General features: G+C 34.4%; 1 protein-coding gene across 1 annotated transcript; it reads left to right on the top strand.

Moving 5' to 3' along the window:
• The first annotated feature begins 7,868 nt into the window (after window positions 1-7,868).
• On the top strand, window positions 7,869-16,876 carry LOC125678054 (lysophospholipase D GDPD1-like). Its single transcript, XM_048916161.2, has 10 exons — window positions 7,869-8,125; window positions 8,522-8,564; window positions 9,761-9,896; window positions 10,434-10,479; window positions 10,960-11,087; window positions 12,618-12,707; window positions 12,844-12,977; window positions 13,673-13,732; window positions 13,881-13,932; window positions 15,029-16,876. The coding sequence occupies exons 1-10, from the start codon at window positions 7,978-7,980 to the stop codon at window positions 15,179-15,181; spliced, it is 990 nt and encodes a 329-aa protein (XP_048772118.2). The 5' UTR covers window positions 7,869-7,977; the 3' UTR covers window positions 15,182-16,876.
• Window positions 16,877-17,782: the final 906 nt, after the last annotated feature.

The raw sequence follows: 17,782 nt of genomic DNA on the forward strand, positions 1-17,782 counted from the left end.
ATTTGTATATAAATTTTTTATCCATCTTATGAATTGCTCTCCAAAATTAAATTTATTAAGGGTGTTGAACATGTGAAGTTCCATTCTACAGAATCGAAAGCTTTTTGAAAATCAAGAAGTAAGATTGCTCCTTCTTTTTATTTGTTTCACAGTATTCAAATATATCAAGTAAAAGTCTTGCATTTTCACCGATATATCTACCTTTAATGTATGCGGATTGGTCTTTACTTATTAGTTTTTAAATAACTTTTTGTAATCTTATAGCGAAAATTTGTGCTAAAATTTTGTAATCACAATTTGTAAGACATTATTTCGAAGATCATTTTTCTCTCCCTTTTATGTATCAGAGAAATAATTGATTATTTTTTTAGAAAAGGTCATTTCCTCTTTTTCAAATGTTGTAATTAGTGATTTATAAAAGTAATTTTTAATGTCATTCCAAAATATTTTATAGAATTCGATAGGTATTCCATCAGACCCGGGGGATTTGTTGTTTTTCATCTGTTTTATAGCTTTTGCATATTCGGAAACCGTTGAAGATCACCACATATATCTTTTTCTTGATTGGTTAGTTGAGGACATTCAACATCCTCTAAATATTTTTTTTATATTTTCATCTGGGACATGATTTGTTGAATACAAGTTTTCATAAAAATTGCAAAGTGAATTCATTATATCTTCAGTTTTATTTATCATTTTATTATCTTCCTTAATTTCGTGTATTGTATTGGCAGATTGTTGTTGTTGTTTTTTTCTAGTCTTAAAAAGTAGGATGTGTTCCTTTCTCCATTTTCTATCCAATTTGCTTTGGATCTAATAAATGCACCTTTAGTTGTTTTCGAATAGATTTCATCTAATTCGACATCAAGAGATTTTTTCTATTCATATCTATTAAATGATGCGTTGACAGTTCAAATTTTTTTAAACACTGTAATTTTTTGTTTTCTATTTAGGCTTTTTTGTTTTGAAAAATTTACCGAAAATTCTTTGATAATAGATTTAGCCTTTTCCCATCTTGTTTGACTATCAATTATATTTTCTAAATCTTCTTGTTCATCTTTTAACAGTTGTTTTAACTCGGTAGTGTAGTTTAGATCTGTTAATAGCGAGGTATTTAATTTCCAAAAACCTTCACCCCTGTTTTCTTTATTCATTGAAAGGTTTAATCTAATTAATAAATGATCCGAGCTTCTATTACCTTGCGCATTTGGAGGTTTTCTAAGAAAGACATTTGACATATCTAACTCAAAATTTTCAGACATGAATATAAAGTCTATTCTACTTTTAGGTATTCCATTACCGTCACACCACGTGAATCCTTCTCTTTCTTTATGTTTCATTTTCCATGTATCGACTAAGTTTAAATATGATAGCAGATCTTCTAAATGTTTTGAGCTTTTATCTTTATATGTTGATTGTGATTGATGCCTATCCTGTTTATTGAAAATCGTATTAAAATCCCCTGCAAGTATAGTATTGTTTTCACTCACTGCTAGCTTAAAAATCCACGTTTTTAATTTTTTGAAAAATTCTATTCTACTTTTATCATCATTGGGTGCATAAACATTTACGAGTGTGATGATTATATCATTGACTTTAATATTAATCAAAAGTATACGACCATCAATAGATCTGTGTATATTTATGATGTCAAAATTAAGCTTTTTATGAAAAAGAATGGATACTCCTCTGCTATAAGCAGAGTCAGTATTAGAGTGTATGGATGTATCAAACCATCTTCAGTCATACTTAAAATTATTTTTTCACAAAAATGTGTTTCTTGTAGAAAAATCACATCAATATTGTTATCATTAAACCATTGATATAATGTATTTCTTTTCTGATAACCATTTAAACCCCTTACATTCAGGGTAATGCACTTCAAATGTTCCATAGCGAAAATAGCAGACAAAAAATCGTGTCAGGTATAAACAAGCATGAGAGACTGAAGCCGGGTGAGGTAACCCAGATTTGGATTTGTTTTTCGATTTTTTCTTAACTTCTGTGGCTACACGTCCAAGTATCTGTCCTAGTACATTTTTTCCAGGCCAGGTTGAGGTATTTGTGTGCATGGATTGATCATAGTTGAGTCCTGTAGCCCAAAAATCATCGTAGGTGGTTTCTGCGAAAATAGCATTTTTGGTAGAGTTTTCAAGAACATCTCGGAGATTCTCAACTTGTTCCGATTTTTTCGAAATAATCTCCTCCATGATCTGAACCCGTGATGAAATCCAACTATCCGATGTAGTGACAAAGTTGCCAATTCTTTCGGCTTCGAGAGCCGACTTAGCTGCTCGGATTTTATCGGCAGCCATGAGATCGCCGGATCTTATAGCTTTTACAAACTGGAAGGCCAGTTCTGCAGAATTGAATTTTTCACCAAATACAGTTATTTGGCACTGATAGAAATTTGAAAGAGCATTTTTTCGCCTTGGAATATAGTAGCCAGCTACTTCAAGGAATAAACGTTATGAATACTGATAGCCAGCTACAAGAATCAGGCTACTGTGTTTGAATATGGCTATCTACCAGGTTTATTCAGATGGCAAGAATTCATCTTCATAAAAGGTGAAGATAACGAACAGTGATCAATCTCATAACTCCTATAAGTAATACAAAATAAAGAGTTGGGCAGACAAGGACCGCTGGATATACCAGAGGTGAAATCAGGTGCTTAGGAGGAGTAAGCATCCCCTGTCGACCGGTCACACCCGCCGTGAACCCTATATCTTGATCATGTGAACGGAGTTATCCGTAGTCAAAATCAATGTGCCAAGAACGTTTTTACGATCGATATGAAACAAGTCAGGCAGCATTTGACCTAGTGATAGGTTGTGTTGGGAAACTAGATTGTTATAACGACCATGCATAGAATTTGCAAAATGCTCACTTTAAATGAGACTGTTGAAACCCCTGCACCATCAACTTGTTTGTCAGTAGCCTGTCTCGATTTAAAAACTGATCATACGCAAAACAAACTCTTGCGTACCGAATCAGTTGAGTCTTCCGCCTCTCATTTATACAGGTCAGGTTAAAGACCCAACTAAAGGAGGTGAACCTTCCTACCATCCAGAGGTGTCAGACTGACATACCTAGACGTATATATTAACAAAACATTTTTCGCCGATTGTTTTAGAGGTGATACCAAAAGTTCAATGTCTGATTAGATTAACTCACATAGTTTTCGTCAAGATCCCCCCCACCCTCAAAACTTATTAAGATGAATGCTGACCAAAATCAAATATCATGCAATATAACATTAGTACTGAATTATCACTCTATTTCCGATTTCTAATGTTTATTGACGAATGTAGTTGTTTATGTCACTTTGAATGTTCATTAAAATGTAATAAAATTAACGTTATTTCTACATATTCAATGAGTCATTTCAGTAAGTATTCGTGTATTATAATAAAATCGATGTCGGATGACCGAAACTTGCGGGAGTTTTTACTTCTCTCCAAAACTATTTGAATCGAATCTCCTTTAAAAGTGTTGTTTGTTCCTCTATCCCTACATGTAGCTTCTTAAAACAAAACGAATAAAGCTCGATATATGAACACGGGGTTAAGTTCAACATGTTTGCAAATGTCCATATTGTGTTTGTAAGATTTTTGAAGTTTTTCCACTTTTTAACAATACTATGACAAATTTTATGTTTTTGCCCCAAAAGTTGATCGGAAAAATTCTCCATGCATAGTTAAACAATCTGATTGTAATAAAAGGGTTACATCCTTTCCCAAAAAAAATTTCCAAAGGTCCATATTATTATCTATATATAATCTGAAGACGTTGTTCATTTTCCGGCGATTTTTATAGAAAAAATTGTGTTTTAGCCCCAGTTCTAAGTCGTAAATGTCACCACATATTTATGTCAAACATCTTGTCAAAGGGTTACATTAGTCTGGATCATCCCGACGTTTGTGTATACGTCGACTTTGCGGGTGTATACACAAACGCCGAGATGATCCAGACTAAGGGTTACATAAGTTTACATATACTTGTTTGCAAATGTCAATGACATCTATATCGGATCTGAAGATTTTTCTAGTGGTTTTTTTTTTCAACTATCATTTTTACAAATTTTAGGTTTTTACCCCAAAACTCGAAAAAGGTCTCCATGCAAGCCATCTGATTTATAGTTAAAGGGTTACATACTTTCAGAAAATAATTGTTTTCAAAGGTCCAAATCATCTACATGTATATAGGATCTGGAGAAGTTTTCTATTTTCTGTGATTTTAAAAGAAAAGGTCGTGTTTTAGTTTCAAACCTCGTAAATGCCCCTACATATACTTATGTCAAACAACTTTATATATAATCAAAGGGTTACATAAGTTTACAAATACTTGTTTGCAAATGTTAATGACATCTATATCGGATCTAAAGACTTTTTTCCTGTTTTCAGCTATTATTTTCACAAATTTCATGTTTTTGCGCGAAACTCGTAAACTTCCCTACGTATAAATGTCAAACAACCTGATTTATAATCAAGGGACTATGCATTTTCAAAAAATACCTGTTTGCGAAAATCCCTTGGGGTCCCCCATTACCTTCACTGGGCCATGGTCTACAGAGTAAGTTTTCTATGTGTTACTATAGCAAAAGTACGATACCAAACGAACAGACATATTGGTATGATGCCAAATATAGATATCAACTTGCTATGATAATTAGTCATATTAAAATGCAGGCACCCACGGTAAAGCAGGTTTGTTCAAATCAGGGACCCGGAGTGTAGGATGGGGCCTTGATTGGGGATCAGAGTTTTACATGGTCATATATCGGGGAAATCGTCTTCTCAAGACCAACAGGGCCATGAGTAGTCAGCATCATCAGGTAATGTATATTCCAATCAAGGCCCTAGAGGGTAAAATGAGGTCACAAGGGGGAATGAATTTTTACATGGCAATAGAAAATTACTCTGTATCATTGATACTGTGCTTATGAAAGCAAAATTAACATTTTATACGCTCAGTGAAATGAAACAAATTGTTTGCGGCCGTTCTTTGACGCTTGTATATTTCTTTTTATCACATGTTCTTCAACAAAAATGGAAACCGCAAATATTCTTATCTATAGTGATCAGTCATCCAAAAAATTACTTTGTTAAACGCCACGCACAAGTAATCTGAAGTTGAAATAAAAAATATGCTGGAGTTCCTCATTGACAATGTCTTCGTGGTCTTTGGCGATCAGGTCTTCCAACAGTCTGTTGGAATCCCCATTGGCACGAATTGTGCTCCTTTGCTAGCTGACCTGTTTTTATATTCCTTTGAAGCAGAATTTATTCAAAAACTTCTATGCGAGAAGAAAAAATCTCTTGCTGTGGCATTTAATTCGACATTTAGATATATCGACGACGTATTATCTAATAACAATAATAATTTTCATTCCTACAAAATGTATGTCGATTCGATATATCCCATTGAACTCGAAATAAAAGACACCACAGAGTCGTCCACTTAGATGTCTTATTGGAAGTAGATATCAACAGCAAACTAACAACTCAACTTTAAGATAGACGGGATGATTTCAACTTCTCCGTCGTCAACTTCCCATATTTGTGTAGCAATATTCCATTATCACCTGCATATGGTGTTAATGTCTCTCAACTGATTCGATAAGCAGGAGCTTGTTCTGAGTTTTTCAATCGAAGCAGGCTCTTGACAAACAAGTTGATGGTGCAGGAGTTCCAACAGTCTCGTTTAAAGTAAGCCTTTCGCAAATTATATGGTCGTTATAACGATCTAGTTTGCCAGTACAATCTATCATTGGGTCAAATGCTGTCTGGCGTGTTTCATGCCGATTGTTAGGCCTTTCTTGGCACACTGATTTTAACTACGAATAACTCCGTTTACCTGATCAAGATATAGGGCTCACGGCGGATGTGACCGGTTGGCAGGGGATGCTTACTCCTCCTAGGCACCTGATCCCACCTCTGGTATATCCAGGGTTCGTGTTTACCCAACTCTCTGTTTTAAATTGCTTATAGGAGTTATGAGATTGATCACTGTTTGTTATCTTCGCCTTTCATGCTGTGTCACTTAATTGTTTCATACCGATCGTTAGGACGTTCTTGGTACACTGATTTTTACTATGGATAACTACGTTTACCTGATCAGAATATAGGAGCCACGGCGGATGTAACCGGTCGACTGGGAATGGTTACTCCTCCTAGGCACCTGATACCACCTCTGGTATGTCCAGGGGTCCGTGTTTGCCCAACTCTCTATTTTGTATTGCTTATAGGAGTTATGAGATTCATCACTTCGTTATCTTCACCTTTCATCGGGGGGGGGGGGGGGGGTCATTTATGAAAATGACCAAGAGTAAGGTTCTGATAACGCTACAGGGTCTGCCGAATCACATTTGACACATCGGACCACTTAGGCTTGCTGTCATTGATAGATACTCGATCGACCTTCTAGGAAGTTGGTTATGATATCCATACTCTGTGGATGTTGCCTATGATGCCATAGCTTTCAATCTTGCTCAGTAGTCTATTGTGCGGAATAAATAAATGATACATGTGAAATAAATGGATTAGGCTACATATCACAGCTAGGCGCTAACGCTTGCAATTGTTCCATAAACTTCGAAAGCTATATACTAAACATGTATATATATATGTTATTGATTAATAACATTATTATCATATATAGTATATACTATAGCTTGCGAAGTTTATGAAACAAGCGCCTGTGCTACATATATACACTCAAATTTGTGTGGAATAATTACAGTGCAAGTTTCTTAAATTGTCACTGCTGTACTATTGTAAACTAGATAATACATCGACACACAAATAACACCAAAACTTATCATTTGAACTATCGTTTTGCATTTGCAGTGCATCCATGTTACAGATCGTGTTGAGAATATGTAACGGGAATGGAGAGAATGCAACAGGCCAGACCCTGGGTCCCTTGAATCATGTGTGAAGACATTTAAGTAGGGGGATGTAGCGGCCAGTCGGGTTCGATCGCCGGTTGGATCAGTTGGTAGAGCACCTAACTAGAGATTCGGGCGGCCCGGGTTCGAATCCCGGTCTGGGGCGTTATTGCATTTTCTCCCTAATTCCTGTCACATTTGGTGCCGTAAACTACCTGGAACTGACAGGTGAAAATACCTGTCAGGGCATTACGATCCTGGGTTGATGTCTTTAGGTGTGAAAACATTTAAGGAGGGAGGAATGTAGTGGTCAGCTGAGTTCGATCGCCGGTGGCCAGTTACCTCAGTTGGTAGAGCACTTGATTAGAGATTCAGGGGCCCGGTCTGATCCGCTGCATCTTCTCCATCCCTGTTAAAACTATGGCATTTAATTATAACCGGGAATCGAACCCGGGACCCCTGCATTACTAGTCAGGCTACCCAGGCCGATATCCACGGTCCGTACAGCCCTAACTACTATATCCCTCGATCCCTCCTTAATTTGTCTTCGCCCTCGAAGTCACAACCCAGATTCTTTTTGCCCCTGACAGGAGTTTCACTTGTGAATTAATCCAGGGGTGGTCAACAGCACCAAATGTAGTATATAGGAGAGGGGATAAAATTTATGGCTGGACTGGGTTCGAATCCCGGTCTGGTCTTGCATTTTCTCCCTTCCTGTTACATTTGGTGCTGTAGACCAGCCCCTGGAACTGACAGGTGAAATGCCTGTCGATAAAACATCCTGGGTTTATGTATTTAAGGAGGGAGGACTGTAGCGGTCATCCGGGTTCGATCACCGGTGACCAGTTATCTCAGCTGTTCTTTTCCCTATATATTCTATTAAGAGCGACCCTGAGCACCAGCGACCGCCACCACGGTTACACCGGTCCGTTGCATTTTCTCCCTTATAGTCTGGATTCAGACTATCTCCCTTCCTGTTACAAATGCATCGGGCACGGGATTCCTCGTGTAGGCAATCATGTGCTATCATTATCAACTTCGTATGCAAACAAATCATACTGTCATATCATTTAGGAAAAACTTGAATGGAAACTAAATACATCGTCGCAATGGTTCTTGGGTCGGTCTTTGTCGGATACGTTGTGACGTCACTGATACTTTTTCGGTTTCCTACTCTACTACATAAGAAGAAGAGGTTACTTTTTCGCCCAGCACACATCAGTCACCGGGGAGGTAGGCCTAATATAACAGGGTCGTTGATTATCTGATACATCAGGTTTTATGTACTGTCAAGTTAGAGGTTTTATATGTTAATGGTATCACACAGAGTGTGTAGATTATTGAACAATTATAATTCTTAGCTGCACTTTCTATATAGCTATATCATCTGAATACATGTCCTAGTAAATGACTTGGCCCCCAGCTTGGTCATTTTCCCAACACATCATTGATTTATGTAGTTAGAAATGTTAAAATATCAGTGATCATTTTATCAATAAATCATCAATGTGGTGCAAAATACGTTGCATACATAACTTAAGCAAAATTTGTACATCTACACAGTATATAATTCTGATGTTTATCTTTTGTTATAGGTACAGTATATAATTCAGATATCTTTTGTTATAGGTGCTGGAGAAAATGTTGAAAACACCATGACTGCTTTTAGACAGTATGAAAAGTTCAATTCTAAATCATTGTATCTTTACTGTAACATGAAAGTTTCATGATTTCATTCTATTATAAAATGTTTGTTACACCTTAACCCCCCCCCCCACCCCCCTCATTTATAAAACCATCACTAATAAAGCACATCATTTTGATTGTCAGAAAGCTGTTTACTGGCCACTGGTCAACAATCTCAAACTGTTGACCTCAATATTGATCATTTGTCTAATTTCATTGGTTATCATGCAAGTCATTTGATGCTGAAACAATCCTGAAAAAATGAAGGTGTATAACAAAACTGTTTTTACTGGGTTCTCTTACAACATCAGCTTTACAGCTAGTAGTAACAGATCTGTTCTCATGTCAACTAAATTTGCTGCTGTCACTGAACCCAGTCAATAAATGTACAATGTAAATAACATGAATATGTCAATTTGTATAGAGAAACTGAACAAATAATATTGATTTAATTTACAATATATACAGTTTCATGATATTATTTTTTAATATTTAGTTGTGACTAATGACTTTCTCCAACAATTTCATAAATTCCAAGAATTAAAATAATTCCAGATTCCAATAATGCTCTGTTATTACCGTACATGTATATACTCGCCTTTATGTCAGATTTTTTGGGAGTTAAATTTTGGTCCAAAACTCTATGTCCGACTAATAGGTGTGTCCTAAGAGGATTAGTGTTTTTCTGGATGGCGTAATGTATAGCCTAGTATTTTTAAACAACATAATTATGGACGAAATAAACAAAATAGTAACAGTTTAATTTCCTGAGAATTAAAAGTGAAATATCGATGTCATATCCCAAAATATTACTCATGATTACTGGAAAATGGATAAATACATAACAGTATTGATATAAAATTGATTTGTTGGGGGGAAAATATCAAATATCGGCGCATTTCTAAACATATTATTTGAAACACAGGTAAAAACATTAGAGCGTTGATTTGAAATAGTCAACCAATTCTTGAAAAAAGTTGGACCGACTTATAAATGGGTCAATGGCAATTCCCTTCAAAATAACCTAAAAAAACTATACAACCGACTTGTAGGCGAATCGACTTATAGACGAGTATATACGGTATGTCTTTGTTGGTAGAGAATGTAAAAAGACAATTTATTCTGACTGTATACAGATCAGAATACATGAATGATATATATGAATTATTATTAAACTTGTAGTGCTTTGTCAGTGGGAACAGACATGTTGGAGATTGACTGCCACATAACTAAAGATGGCAAAGTGATTGTGTCCCATGACAGCTCTTTGAAACGCGTATGTGATGCTGAAGGAGTTATAGCTGATTATAAATTTGAGGTATAACCATTTTTTGGAATTTTAGCATGTTTATAAACATTTTATTAGTCTGGTATATTTTTTTTCCAGTTAACTCAAAAATCTAGAGAGTTGTATTGACTTGCATACAACATCAAGGTCAATATCACTAAATGTTTACATCTATAACATTGGCAGATCCAGGAATTTGTGAAGGGGGGGGGGGGGGTCTAGCACTTGATCTTTTAGCTACTTTTCTCAATATCCACCCCCACCCCCATTTACAGTTTTGCTCCATGACCATTAAATTAAATTTTCAAATTAATGTTGATATTTATATCTTTCTTCACCCACAAATGTTACCTTGCCTGACCAGATCTGTTGTCTTTCGATAACTCTTAATTTTTGTTTTCATGGTAAAGCGTGTCTTCATGAATTAAATTTTCAGGAACAAGAAAAAGTTATCAACCATATAGATCTGTGTGGTATTTGACCATGATTTTCCAAAATATGAAAATTTGTACACCATGTGACAAATATGTAATTCTACACAAATTACTGTTTTTACTTAATTTTCAGGAACTACCATTATTGAAAGAACAACATCGCTTGGATTTTAAACAGAGTAAGAACATATTATCCCAGTAATAATATTTGTGATATGCTAAATGTGAATGATGCTTGTTGATCAATTTCTTCATTAATATGTACTTTTATGTATTAATCCACAAAAAAAGAACCTACGATAATCCTAAACTAATTACAACAGAGTATATGTTCAATAGGTGCTGTATGTGTAAAGTAATTTATGTTCATTGTTGCAAAAAGAATTTAGGAAAAGTATGCTTTCATGACTTTTGTTATTATTATTGAAAAGTTTTAAATTTACTTTAAATATTTATTCCAAAAATACAGTTTTAGGAAAAAGCAATCTGAAATTCTTTTAAAACCTCTTCAATCCAGATTGAAACAGTTAAAATATCGGCAAGCTTTGAGTATTCTTTTACCCATTTTCTAATTCCACACTTCAAACTTTGCCTCATGGTCGAAATTGCACTTCTTTTACCTAAATCTTTAGACATGAATGATCTTTGCGTAATTTCAGGTTTTGTTTATGATGGCACTGGGTGCACAGATAGGAAGTTTCCATTGCTAGAAGAGGTTTTTAAAGAGTTTCCAGAAACACCAATTAATTTAGACATTAAAGTGGATGATGACGAGCTTATAGAGAAGGTAATGAAGATAAATTGGATACGTTTTTGTAATGAACAATCCCTTCCAAAAGATGCATTTTAGATTTTCAGTTCACATTTGAATTTCTCTTTTGAGCATTAATAAAGTAAAAAAAAAAAAAAAAAAAAAATACTGTATTTGATTAGAGCCTTGTTTTGACCCTTGTTAAACTCTAAATCGTTAAGCTTTTATGAAAGAATAATGTAAATCATATTTTATTTCATTAAAAAAAATTAAATTTAAAACCATTTGAATTAAATGGGGGTGTGAGACAGGGGATATTCTTCTCTCTTCTTCCTTTGCTTGAAAGACAAATATATATGGCAACATATAAAGTTTGTCCAAGCCTGTGATCAATGTTTTCTGAAAGAACAACTGAAAAATGTCCATTTCATATCAATACTATACCAGAAAAGGCAGGAAAATGTCATCTTTAATTTATGATGTAACCATTCTGAGTATAGGCCAGTTTAGTGAAATAGAGTTGGTTTGTTGTATATTGTTTAAATTTTTCATCCATATGGAGACATCATAAGTGCTGGTGAAGGGCTGTAAAATCTAGGCCTATTTAATGCTCGGCACTTAAATGTACAACCATTGAGCAGGGAGGGATCTTCATCATGCCACACCTGCTGTGTCACAGGGCCTCGGTTTTTGCATTCTCGTCCAAAGGACCACCCCATTCAGTTACCTATCACGAAAAGCAAGGGGTACTGAGGACCTATTCTAACCCGAATCCCCATGGGACTAGTCAAATAGAGAATAAAGACTGAGTTGTATTGAATTCATGCATGATGAAGTATGTCATTGTTAGTGACCAAATAGAGCTATTAAGACATAGGATAACTCCACCCCACCCCCCCACCCCCCAAAAAAAATTACAGAATTTTGTAAAACTATTTCTACATCTTTTAATATTGCTAAAATCCCATATTTTCCACAAGATTTCCCCACGAAACCACATTTTTTACAAATCTTTACTTTTAAACATGATAAAATTCAATGGAAAAACATTACCCCAAAAATTGAAATCCATCAAAAAATGTCTTGGTGCATTTCATTTATTACTGATTTATATTGTTGTTTAATCAAATAATAGAAAATCTCACATAAACAGAGCAAAATCTTACCTCATATGATGCATACAAAATATGAACACAGTTGTTGTTAGGACTTACACTCCTGAGTTTGCAAAACAATCGTTATTGCAGGTTTTCAATGGACAAAGTCACATGCCTTTTTGGGAAATACTTCCAGAACTAATTAATTGCTAGAGAAGTAGGTTGCTGTTCCTACTAGCATACAAAAGTGTAATAAGGCTCTTATGAAACCTGTTTCTGAAACAGCAGTGAAAATGTGGTGAAATAAACACCTTTGATGAGAAATATGATATGTATGATATCAAGGGTATCCAAACATTCAAGGGACCTGTGTGTAAAATCCTTTGACAAATATAGATTCAACAAATCTTGAATATATTTAGGAATGATGAAATACCTTAATCAATGGTGACCATTCTTAATGTTCCAGGTGACTGGCTTGATTGTGCAGTATAAGAGAGAGCACATCACCGTATTGGGAAACAGAAGCTCCACTGTTGTCAACAAAATTTTTGCTGTGGTAATGATGACCTTTTTATACGTATTTTGTACAGACTTTGTTGAAAATTTACATTTTAATAGTATTTTTAATTGCAATTATTATAACTGTCATTTTAAAAGTGCTTTGCTCCTAGAATCAGATTTTTTTTTTCCAGAATCCAAACATTCCAATACTTTTTTCCATGGGAGGAGTTATTAAGTTACTTGTGCTTTTCTACACTGGATTACTTCCCTTTGTTCCGCTGAAAGAATCATTGCTTGAAGTATTGATGCCAAGTGTTATATTAAAGTATGTGGGATCATCGTACTCTGTAAAACTGAAGTTATTACTGTTATTGATAATTTGATGGTAATCAATAATGACATTTGGTTTATTGTGTTTTGCCCTAACTAACCATCACAAAGGTTGTGAACACAACTTTCTCCCGCAATACTGAAGTGCAGTTGTGCAAGCCACCTTAGTTTCTATTGAATAAAATCAGTTTACTCTATAAAGTGGACTTTTAAAACATCACTAAGATGTTCATTTCCAAGTATAATTGTGCAAGATACCTTGGGTTGTTTTTTTTATTAGTCATTTTGAAAAACATATGTACGAGATTGTTTTTAAATACATGCAGTTTCTACTACAGTTTAAATTGAATTGAAATAAAACTTAAGAGAGATGTGTAGAACCAAGGGTGATTGTTTTTATTTGGATATTTTAAATTAATATCATATCATTTTTTTTCTCCTGCCTAAATTAAACTTGAACTTCGTCATTTTTTTATTTGAGAGTGTATGAATGTAGTTTCTGCAACATTGTAAATCAGATTAATATTAATTTTTACAAATGTGTGTGTGGGTTTGGTATCTATAGAGAGTAGGTATGATGGGATGGGGGTGGGGGTTGTTATGTCATTTATGTCTTTGCATAAAAAACGAACACTGGGTTTGGATTGTACTAATGATAGCTGGATCTCATGGAAGTTTTCTTTCTTTCAGTGATGATTTTAATCCTCTTATTGGGGGGAAAGTCAGATTTCTTCTAAGAGTGTTTGATGTGTGAGTATTTTATACTATTTTTCTCTTTAAAAAAATGATACTATTTTTCATATGTTTAATTATTTTATGATCGTTTTATTTGACCAAATTTGTTTTTCTGTAAATTGAATGCTGGTATTGATAAACCTAGAATGTTTCTAACCTATAGGTTACTGATGAGGCCAGCCCTTTTCCATCATCTACAAAGAAGAGGTATTCAGGTAACTAACGCACAGTGTTAAAAAAAAAAATAATACAGTAAATCTGTAAATTTTGGTGTCGATTTAGTTTTGTGAAATTGGATCAAATTGCTATAAATTAAATTTTTTTTGTGTACTTAAATTTTGCGAATTAATTTAGTAACTAAAGGACAACATAAGAGATTATATTTTCAAGAAAAATATTTTTTTCTAATTTCATAGACCTGCATAATTGTCAAAAATTTATCTACAGCAAAAATAAGCAGATTTACAATGTCATTTTTCATCCAACATCATTAGCAGCTATCAGTACAAACAGAGTGTGTAATCATTGTGAGTTACGTGTAGGTCACCACATATTATACAGACCAACTACTGCTACACAAAGAGCGTTTAATCATTGTGAGTTACGTGTAGCCGGTGTAGGTCACCACATATTATACAGACCAACTACTGCTACACAAAGAGCGTTTAATCATTGTGAGTTACGTGTAGCCGGTGTAGGTCACCACATATTATACAGACCAACTACCACTACACAAAGAGCGTTTAATCATTGTGAGTTACGTGTAGGTCACCACATATTATACAGACCAAATACCACTACACAAAGAGCGTTTAATCATTGTGAGTTACGTGTAGGTCACCACATATTATACAGACCAAATACCACTACACAAAGAGCGTTTAATCATTGTGAGTTACGTGTAGGTCACCACATATTATACAGACCAAATACCACTACACAAAGAGCGTTTAATCATTGTGAGTTACGTGTAGGTCACTATCAGTTGTGTAGACCAAGTATCGAGTACATAGATACAATGTACATGTAGCTCGTAATTAATGTGTGTCATATTGTCACATTTAACTCTTGTGAATTATATAGAACTTGGAGGTCCCACGTTATTTGATAGCGACTGCAAAAACTTGATGGAAATCAATGTTATGTAGATGTTAAGGGGCAATCTGAAAAGTTGTGGAAATTTAGATAAATCCACATTTCAGTTCAAACCTTAAAATCTATTGTAGAAATTACTCTATATTTCGGATGCTGTCTAATCAAAACTTTTGTTCTGGTACTTATCTTGTTTCATTCTTCGGGGATTTATTCCAGACATATCTGTGGGTCCTTAATGAAGAACATGAATTTGACAGAGCATTCAAGCTTGGAGCCACTGGTGTAATGACTGATTTCCCGACAAAACTCAAGGAATACCTGGATAAAAATCCTCAGTACAGACAGAATACTGCTTCCGATGTTTCCTGATGTTATTTTTGTATTAGCAATGGTATTTAGGTATGGCATGTGTGTTGCATTTAATTTAGCTAAGGATTTTTGTTTATAAACAATGGATTCGTTGAGATAGTGTTATTCTGCAAAACTACATCATCGAGGGTAAAAAATTCAACACTCATCATTCTTCGTGTCGTCCAGATTGATAGCATTTTTAAAATCTGGAGATGTTTTTCTTCCATGTTTTGTTTTAATGTATTAGGAGAACGGTATGTGGTACAAAACTGTTTAATTTCGTATTAGAGCATTTCAGCTTTTATGGGTTATCCTTAGGTTATCATATCAATATGTCATGTCATCCATGTCATTTATTCTTTAATTCTTTTTATTGCATAGTGCTATAAAGTATGTCAGGTTTCATTTTGGTTTTTTAAAATTTCTGTGATATTTTACACCTGAATGAAATGAAATGTGTATTGATGTATTTATTTCTGCTTGTTGCATGTATAAAATGAATAAGGACAGGACAGCGGAGAATCGCTTCTTCTGTGATTGTGTCCAACTTTTATTGAGTTAATCTGATGAAAAAGAAGTATATGTTCACCAAAAGTTCATTTTCGCCTTAATCTTAAAGATAATTTTGTATGTATTAACATTATCACTGCATTTGGTGTTATGTTTCTCAACTGATTTATATGCAAAAGCTTGTTTTGAGTATGATCAATTTTATATTGAGGCAAGCTACTGATAAACAAGTTGATGTTACAGGGGTTTCAACAGTTTCGTTTAAAGTCAGCATTTTGCAAATTCTATGATTGTTATAATGATCTAGTTTGCCAATATAACCTGTCATTGGGTCAAATTCTGTCTGACATGTTTCATACCAATTGTTAGGCTGTTCTTTATACACTGATTTTGCCTATGGATTACTCCATTTATATGGCTCACGGCAGGTATGACTGGTCAACAGGGGATATAGTTATGAGAGATTGTTCACTGTTCGTTATCTTTACCTTTTCATAAATAACAGAATTTTTGCATTCATAATTGGTGAGATTAGAAATTAGAATAAAAAACGTTAGTAATAGATAATTAATTTACTATGTAGGACATCAAAAATACACACATTTTCTTTCAACTGGCCAAATCTCACTATTTTTGTAAGCTACCCCCTGGGTATTTAGTTTCAGATAATGTTGGTGCATTTTGTTGACCATGATACACGGTATGTTAATTTTCCTATCTTCATGTCAATATGAGAAAATCCGGGGCAATGATTGCCATTAATATAATTATGAGGTGTAAAACTGCATGAAAAAAATGGGGTTTTTTATCAAATTTTGTGTATAATTTTCATATGATTTATTTGTTTCTGTCCCAACATTCAAAGATGAAATGAAAGAATTATGAAAGATATCCATGACAAATTCTTCCTCGAGCTGTGACGGTGACTAGAATGTGTGATTTCATGTAATACTGATAATTTATGTTCAATTTTGGTGATTTAAAAAAATGGTATTTTAAGATGTTCTGATGTACATGTACATTTCAATTGTGTATTTGGAGATTTCTACCTTCAAATGAACAAAACTATACTTTTATTGTTTTCCAATTTGTATTCAACTTCTTTTTTTTTATAAAGCAAAAACAAATTTTGATGCATGGGTACATACAGTATTGTATTCATGTATTACAATTTACATTAAATAAACTGAAGAAAAAATTCATGTGTGTTTGCAAAACATGCACCCCCCCAGAAGACAGCACAGACTTTGGTAGCCTAATCCTACCACATTTATGAACATTTGAAAGGCCTCGGAGTCAGAAGCAATGTTAGAATATTTTTGGAAAGTGGGTCGGAGGTCGATGCCAAGGGCACAGTATCATTAATAAAGGCACCATTAGCTTACACTCTCTTAATATCAAAACCTCCTTCTAAAGGAAATTATAATATTGTATACTTTTGAGTGGGTTAAAGTTAAAGCAAGTTTGCCTTGAGAATATATACTTTGTCATATCAGATAGAAATCTGGGTATGATTTCTCTGTGATAAAAAGTTTGTAAATTTTATCATATAAATCTGGGTACAAGTTCTTCCGCAGGAAAACATTGTCAAGCATCAACTCTTTGATATACAAGTCGGCATCATTGCAAGCCACGACTGAAACATACGCTCCTCTTCAGAGGGGAGAGGAGAGCATGTTTCAGTTGTGGCATGCGACGATAAGTCGAAACTGTTACTGTATGGAAATCTCGCCATTAACTGGAAAATGGTTATGCATCTTTTGTAAAATTTGATTTGGGTACATATAAGTTAACCCTATGAATTACTGGGTTCAATACAATTACAAGAACTAGGAATTTACTTACCAGTCAAGACAGTGTACACCAGCCATCTTATTGAACTGTTGGAAAGACATACCGCACCCAAATGGCTCCCCTCCCCACCGCAAAATCTAATCGTTCTCATAATTAAAACACAGGGGTATAGTGTCGGAATCATTTGTAGATTAATGGTTTTTGTTTGCAAAACTTACAATATTATCTCCTAAGAACCAACAATTAAATACACTATAAAAATACTTTTATGTTATAATGAGTGTTTAATTGCAGTAATCAATATCATCTTCATAT

Source organism: Ostrea edulis, chromosome 1 (genome assembly GCF_947568905.1).
Source record: "Ostrea edulis chromosome 1, xbOstEdul1.1, whole genome shotgun sequence".
In the NCBI taxonomy this organism is placed as follows: Eukaryota; Metazoa; Mollusca; class Bivalvia; order Ostreida; family Ostreidae; genus Ostrea; species Ostrea edulis.

Coding starts and splice junctions, on each gene's coding strand:
- LOC125678054 (XM_048916161.2), top strand. CDS start 7,978: ATGGAAACTAAATACATCGTCGCAATGGTTCTTGGGTCGGTCTTTGTC. Junction 12,708..12,843: donor TCAACAAAATTTTTGCTGTG/GTAATGATGACC, acceptor TTTTTTTTCCAG/AATCCAAACATTCCAATACT. Junction 12,978..13,672: donor ATGCCAAGTGTTATATTAAA/GTATGTGGGATC, acceptor TCTTTCTTTCAG/TGATGATTTTAATCCTCTTA.